General features: G+C 44.5%; 1 protein-coding gene across 3 annotated transcripts in view; it reads right to left on the bottom strand.

The window, feature by feature from the left end:
* The window catches only part of rap1gap2a (RAP1 GTPase activating protein 2a), a 92,736-nt gene that overhangs the window by 11,693 nt on the left and 73,543 nt on the right, over positions 1-7,500 (bottom strand). For 2 of the 3 annotated variants that reach the window (XM_080006882.1, XM_080006880.1), the window contains 5 exons: positions 2,224-2,256; positions 1,704-1,931; positions 1,048-1,151; positions 682-760; positions 457-510 (listed from right to left, as the gene is read on the bottom strand). In XM_080006882.1, coding sequence (XP_079863008.1) covers positions 457-510; positions 682-760; positions 1,048-1,151; positions 1,704-1,931; positions 2,224-2,256 — 498 coding nt within the window. The remainder of the gene's footprint in view (positions 1-456; positions 511-681; positions 761-1,047; positions 1,152-1,703; positions 1,932-2,223; positions 2,257-7,500) is intronic. The other variant, XM_080006881.1, reaches the window with a different exon arrangement.

The following is a 7,500-nucleotide window of genomic DNA, read 5'->3' as shown; positions in this document are numbered from 1 at the left end:
TCTCGAGGGCAGGATTCGCTGGGTTCCGGTCACATAAGGCCGACATGCAGAAAAATGTCACAGCCTTCGGTCAGGGCAGCGTTTCATTCATTTGATACTGTTGACAAACACACACACACACACACACATACACACACACACACACACACACACACTGAGCCACAGATGTTTTCATCTTCCCCAAGGCATGTGGCGAAAACTGCCCCCTCAGGATGGTGAATAAACAGTGTCACGGTCTGAAGAGCATTTTGGGGCGGTAGTTCAAGTTGGGTATGAGAATTTGCCATTAGGCCTCTAAATTCATTCCATTCTTAAAAAAAAACACTTCCTTCCATGTCTTAAAACATACAGTATACATTTGGGAGATGGGAAGAGGGAAATGCAAAACAGGTCAAACGATCATGTCACCAAGTGTCGAGATGAGGCGTGGGGGCCGGGGGGGGGGACCGCACTCACCCTGGGGTACAGGACCGGGTTGAACTTCAGTCCCGTCACATCATCACACAGGAGCTGGAAAAGACAGAGAGGCCTCGTTGAATTTACATTGGACTGGTGTGAACTATGAGTCAAAATATTCGACAGGATTAAATCATTGTTGCATAATGGCAGTAATGGACATTTTGAGAACGCGGGAAAAAAACTTTTGGTTTTGGTGAGTCATTGGCCACAGATTGGGTTTACCTTGGCTATCTGAGGTACACTGGGCAGCTGGTTGAGGCCTGCGAGGGAGACTCTGTCATGAACCGTCTTGGCCCTCGACCTGAAGAGGGAGAACACTGTTTGACTATTCATTTGACACATGAGTATCGTCAACAACATTCGGTTTAGACTCAAACAGCTGTTGTCAAATCGAACAAACACTTTCTTGAATTCATGGGGTGAACAGACCGGGTTGACAATAGACTATTGGAGTGTATTGGAGTTATTTTTTCTCAAGGCAAGGTAGATGAAGCATAGTCAACAGAATAAAGAAAGACTAAATAATTATTCTAATTCTTGGCACGCTGTGATCACTCACAGTATTGTGCACTTTTTCCTGTATTGTACCTGAGCATAATGCGTAGGAACTCCTGTCCCTCAGCCTCCTCATGTTTCAGGGACATGATGAGGTTTCCTATGCTGCTGCCAGTGCAGTAGTAGTTTATATGCTCCTAGATAGACAGAGAGAGAGAGAGAGAGAGAGAGAGAGAGAGAGAGAGAGAGAGAGAGAGAGAGAGAGAAGGTTGACTGGATGCAGTATGTGATCCTGGTACTTTATACTATTTGATACATATTATTTTACTGCACATATCTGTATATACAAAATAGCCTATCCCATATACATAAGTCTATTCCCTTTATTTCTATGTTGTACCCCCGCTCAGTATTACCTTTTTGAGTCTTATTTAATTTAATTTTATTTTATTTTATTTAATATTATTCAATTCACTAACTGCATTACGTTTTAGGAGTCAGTCAGTTCAGTTAGTTAGTTAGGTAGTAATTAGGTTAGCTATTGTGTTCAGTTTGGTACTAATTGTGCAATTATCTCCGTGTGCGTGCGTGTGAACGTATGTATATGTATGTGACAAATGAACCTCTTGAATCTTGAATCTTATGGTCTCGAAAACTAAAAGCACTCAAATACAACACACAACTAGAATGCAATTTTGGACGCAGCAGAAGCGAAACTGAACTTATTTTGGACACGCTCTCACACTCACCCTTCCCAGGAAGTGTTTGCGGTACGCCCGGGCCGTGCTGTTACACTCCAAGCGGTGGCTGTGCCGGCCGCCGGGCCTCATGCCCTCCTCGCCGCCCCCGTCATCCTCTTCGCAGAAGCTGGACTCGGACGAGGTAGGGGTACCCGCCGTGGCCTCCGCGTCCTCGATCCAGTAACCCCCGAACTGGGGCAGGATCACCTGCGGGTACGGACCGCCCTTCTCCAGGACCTGGGGAAGGAATTGGGGGTAACAAAGGAGAGAGGCGGGGGTGAGAAAGGTGGGAGATCCAGTGGGATGGATCAATAAAAAGAAAGTGACAAATGCAACTCATTGGCCTCAATGAAAAGGACCCTATAGAAGCCACGAGAGGTGCTTCTTAAGTTAAACAACTACAACGTCTTTTACAATCAGATGCACGTTATATGACCGATGAACATATCTATCTTGTTACAACACCTGATGTAGAGTTGTATGAGTATTCTGTGTGTAGTTTAAGCAAACAAAAATACAACACACTCACATCTTCTATCCGTGGGTAGGGGATGTAGTCATCCTGTTAAAGAGAGGAACACACACACACACACACACACACACGCACGCACGCACGCATGAATACACACACGCACACACACAGACACACACACACACACACACACGCACGCACGCACGCACGCACGCACGCACACACGCACGCACGCATGCACGCAAGCATGCACACGCATCCAAACACACACACGCACACACACTCATTAATAATGCCGCTTTAACCACTGATCTAATTAAACGTGCCTGGACATAAATGGCTTTCACAGACACTCGCTTGCAGATGTGGATTGTTAGATGTTAGATCACAAAGAACAACAAATGGGACAGAAACACAACAGCGACGGCGCTCGACGGAGATTCTGTCGAATAAAGTTGCAGGACAACGATGCAACAACTCTGACAAGTTGATGTCGAGGCAAATATCCCATCGGGCCATCCGTCGACCGCCGATGATGTCAGAGCCGTGATACAGCTCCTTTCGGGAGGAGCGTCTGAGGTAAGAAGAAGTGCTAGGAGCCTGTAGCTGTTTGGCTGTTTGGCTGTTTAGCAGTCAACCAGCATAGCGGGAGGACCGACCATGACCTCTAATACTGCTGAGAGCGATGCCTACCATTCACAGCAGAGCGGGGCAGGCTGCCATTTATTTATATTCTGTAGTAGGAGGAGGACTCGAAACACTGGCAGGCTGTGGAAAATCAATTGACAGTTTAGGCCAGTTTGATTTCTAATCAATCAATTAAGAAAGCCTTTGAATTCCCGCTCCCAAAAAATGGCCCCGAGCAAACGTTTGATCGTCTTTAAAGCGGCGCCAAATAATTCCCCACGAGGCCGAGCTATCGGCGAGCTGTGGCGAGTGGCACGACCATAGAGCAAAAGGCAGCGCGAGGGAACGGAGGAATCGCATGCGGAGGGAAGGACGACATCACAACATCACATTAACGCTTTGGTGAGATCCACCGAGAACACATAATACCCATGGAGCAACGAGTGTTTGCCTGTGTGTGTGTGTGTGTGTGTGTGAAAGGATAAAAATGTACATCCAGAACTGAAATATAGGCGCTGGATTAAAGTATAGCTGACAAGAAAAAATGAAGTAAGGATCTGTACATTTACTATCTCCCATTTAAAGGACTTTATTCATATATATACAGTACATCTCTATGAAGTACCCGTGTGGACTGATATGTATCGCCATATAAGAGTGAGAGAGGAGACGGAAATTATGTTATATTTCAGGGATATTTATGGATTGAGGTAGCCAAACATCCACATCAATCAATCGTGAATAATAATAATATTCTGGATACACACATTGGATTCTTCGGTCCCTAAAGGCCTAAATGAAGATTTAGAGCTTTATTTTGTGAATGAGCGTTCGATTATTGCATTTTTTGAACGGTATTTTCAGGTATTTCCGGCGGCAGTGTGAAGTAAAGCTTTCCTGGAGGGTTGTCTGGTAATAGAGGGTTGCTGGTTCAATGAATGTTGAAGTGTCCTTGACACTGAATCCCTAACTGCAAGCAATTGGTGCCTTGTGTTTCTTCCTCTGGCATCGGTCCCTTAGTTCCGCCCCCCTGGGTTTCCTCAGATGTTATCTCAGCTTCCATATAAGGGAGTGTTATTATAAACATATGGTGCTACATCTCCTTCCAGGTGGAGGATCTTCCAGAAGCAGAACCCTCTGATAGGTCGTTTACACGACGGAAGTCCTTTCTGGAGTGCAAACTGTTGAAGCTAACATGTACATCTGTGAATCTTTCTCGGGTCTTGAAATTGTTCCGACTGTTGCATTGATGATGATTTGCAATAGGTGTGTCCTTGTGGCGTGGCCGCTCAGCCGTCCCGAATCGGCTAAATCAGGGCCCAGAGCGCAGCCGATTGGTCCGTGCATAGGGGATCGGCATACAGGGCTCGAGAGCCGACCGGGAACCCTGCCGCAGCTTTACCACGCCCCCTGGTCCTCCACAGTGTTATTATCACATGATTTGTAATATGGCTTACTGGTGTTGAAAATGGCGACACCGCGTAACTATGGTGAAGGAGCAACATTCTGCTTCAATCAGCACTATCAAAAACATGAAGACCTTTAAGTGGGAGTCAGTGTGCAGATCTTTTGTTCGTATAATGGTCTGTGCAAATATGTGTGTGTGTGTGTGTGTGTGTGTGTGTGTGTGTGTGTGTGTGTGTGTGTGTGTGTGTGTGTGTTTGTGTATGTGTGTGTGTGTGTGTGTGTGCGTGCGTGTGCGTGTGTTTGTCAAACCTTGCACTTCTTGGCCTCCTCAGCTTTCGGGACCTTATTACGGTCCATTTGCAGCATGAGGATTGACAGATGAATGGTCAAAAAACATGTCATATTCATATTTATTCTTCATTTACTGTATATTGCCCATGCTCTCCACCTCCCACCCCATCATCTTGTCTCATTAAGGTCTTTCCTCGGTCCCTCTCTCTATTTATCCTTGTTTTTTTCATTCAGCCCTTCTTTCCTTCACAGTAAAAATATTTCTTTTTCGGGAGGATAAGAAAAACAAAAAATGAAATGAACACAAGCACTGCGCTGCTGCCACCGGCACAAACAGTGCAGAACCATCAACATAGTGTTTGGTGTGGGTATTTAACGAATTGGGTTAAATACCCACAGCAAACTCTTTCTCAACTCTTTCTCAAACACGCACACACACACACACACACACACACAACACACACACACACACACACACACACACACACACACACACACACACACACACACACACACACACACACACACACACACACACACACACACACACACACACACACACACACAATGAAATAATGAAAACAACTTCCATCTCTATTTCACCCAGACTTTTTCCTAACATGATAATTATCGGTATAACAGTGGCCGTATCACCCCATATTAACCCCCATCTTCACCCCCATCTCAAATTACAGCCTAACCCACAACCAGCCCTGCAGTGTTTTTTTATGATGTAGAGAGGGGCCGGTGAACTGTACAATTAGAGACCGGTGTGCAAAGGTCTGATGAGATGATTAAGGGGTGTGTTTGTTAAGGTGAGTGAATTTAACCACCTCATCCCCAAAGTTTTGCCGGTGTGGCTCCCGTCCCAGTTTGCCAACTGATTCAACACGACCTCCCTATTCAAATCACGCTGAGGGCAGTTTTCCAATTTAGAATATCAGAGGCAACGAGATACTAAACGCTCGACCCTGTGTGTCAACCCCACTGAAAAACATGGAATCGGACCGAGAAAGTAGAGAATGGATAATGGCATTTTTGCCACTCCGGCCAGCAATTTCTAAAAGAGGAGACGAAAATGAAACAAATATCGTCATAATCTCTCGGCTTGGGAAGATATTGCTGAGGATTAAGGCATTTGATTCATCTCTGAATTGCGTCACACAGTGAATATAGTCTGAGTCATACTATCCAATTACAGGCAAAATAAACACCAGCCTGGTTCAAATGGCAAATTTTAATGGTCACCACCACGTTGTTGGCACCGTCGCCACTCCTTAAAAATACACACAAATGAAGTCAGCTGGGCTAAAATTCGCCGTGCAGGTGCATTCTAATTTCCACTTGCAAGAGGCTCGTGCTCTCAGGTCCAATCAAATGAAATTGCACCACCTTCAATACAAACCTTTGGCAAATGATGTGGCCTTTAGTGTGGAGCTAAGGGACGAAAACTAAGATGGAGTAAAGATTGCACACACGCACACACACACACACACACACACACACACACAAGCGCACAAAATCATGTTGAAATCATCCAATCATACAAAAAGTTCTCTCCATTGACACATGGTGCAGCAAGGTTCGGCAAGGTGGCGTTTATGTGTGCGTGTTCCACTATTCATCCTCTATTCTCATCGGGACCTATTGATCCCCTGTCATCCTCCAATCAGACTTTCCAAAAAGGTCCCCCTGCTGTTCTCACACGGCGTGTCAGCCCCTATCAATCCCTAAGCTGATTGTATTCTGCTTTCCCGTTGTTTTCCTCCCATTTCATTTCTAATTCGCCTATCTTCTATTTCCTTTTCACCTAAACCTGCCTTTACATGAAGCACACATGATACATGGGGCCCCACATTTCCATAAGAACTACTCCTCTCCTCTACCATACAATTATTCCTTTGCTGCCGTACAATGCAACAAAAACATGTGGAAGAAAAGCGCTTACAGCAATTTAAAATCAAAGGTTCTCCTACTCCACTCTTTTTTCTATCCTTCCCTCCTCTCTTTCCAACGCTCTCTCTCTATTTGCGTTTTGTGTTCGTTCCAAACTCAAGAGCCCAGAGTCTGTAGGGGCCAAAGCAGCCACGGGGGGAAAGTGATTTTTCCTCAGATATAATCAATGTTTTTTCCGCAGCGATGAGGAGGAAATAGCCCTAGCAAGCCTATTATTCAATCAGAGGAAGAGATTGGACCCTGTGGTCTGAGCCGGGCCAATTTAAATATCAGCGTGTGTGTTACTGCAGGCCCCGGTTATTCCGTGGCAAGGTACAGCACAACACAATACAACCGATACGTCCCTTGAATCCACCCTTTGAGATCCCCTTTAAGTTTGCACTGGAGAAAAATACTTATTCCATTATATTCACGAGCACCAAACTGCCTACATGGCACGTTGAGAACACCGGGGAGTTACATGTGGCCACCTATGAAACGATAAAACTTTGAAATGCAAACATAATCAGTATTCAGGTCCCTGGGAAGCAGAAGGCTCCAGAAGGATGAAAGATGTGCTGACAGAGGGGTAAGGAAAGGGGGAGGGAAAGAGGGGGGAAATGCTAACAGTGGGATAGAGGTGTGAGGTGACTGAGAGCAACAAAAGGGCGAACGGTAGAGCTGTCTGGTTGGCAGATCTGTGGGAAATTTTGGGATAAGTCCAGCAAGGTTATGGGGTTTGAGCCCAAGAACAGGGCATAATGCACAACCCCAACCAAGGCTTCGTGCAAAGCAGGCTTAGCAAGGTTTTATTATTACTTATGTACATTTTAGTGTTCATCAGTTTTATCCTTAATATTTTGCAATACTGTATATATTACATTGTGATAACCACTTTTTTAGTTCACCCTGGTACACACAGTATTATGTCGCTATTATATTTATTATATATACTGTATATTATATTTAAATATAATAATAATAATAATAATAATAATAATAATAATAATAATAATAATTTAATTGTATATTGCCAATTTGTTTCTATTTTTAATTCTTATTACTCTTTTACTT

The sequence above is a fragment of the Zeus faber genome, assembly GCF_960531495.2.
Source record: "Zeus faber genome assembly, chromosome: 9".
NCBI classification, from domain to species: domain Eukaryota; kingdom Metazoa; phylum Chordata; class Actinopteri; order Zeiformes; family Zeidae; genus Zeus; species Zeus faber.
The sequence above is the reverse complement of the archived record's forward strand: the minus strand, read 5'-3'. Positions and strand labels throughout refer to the sequence as shown.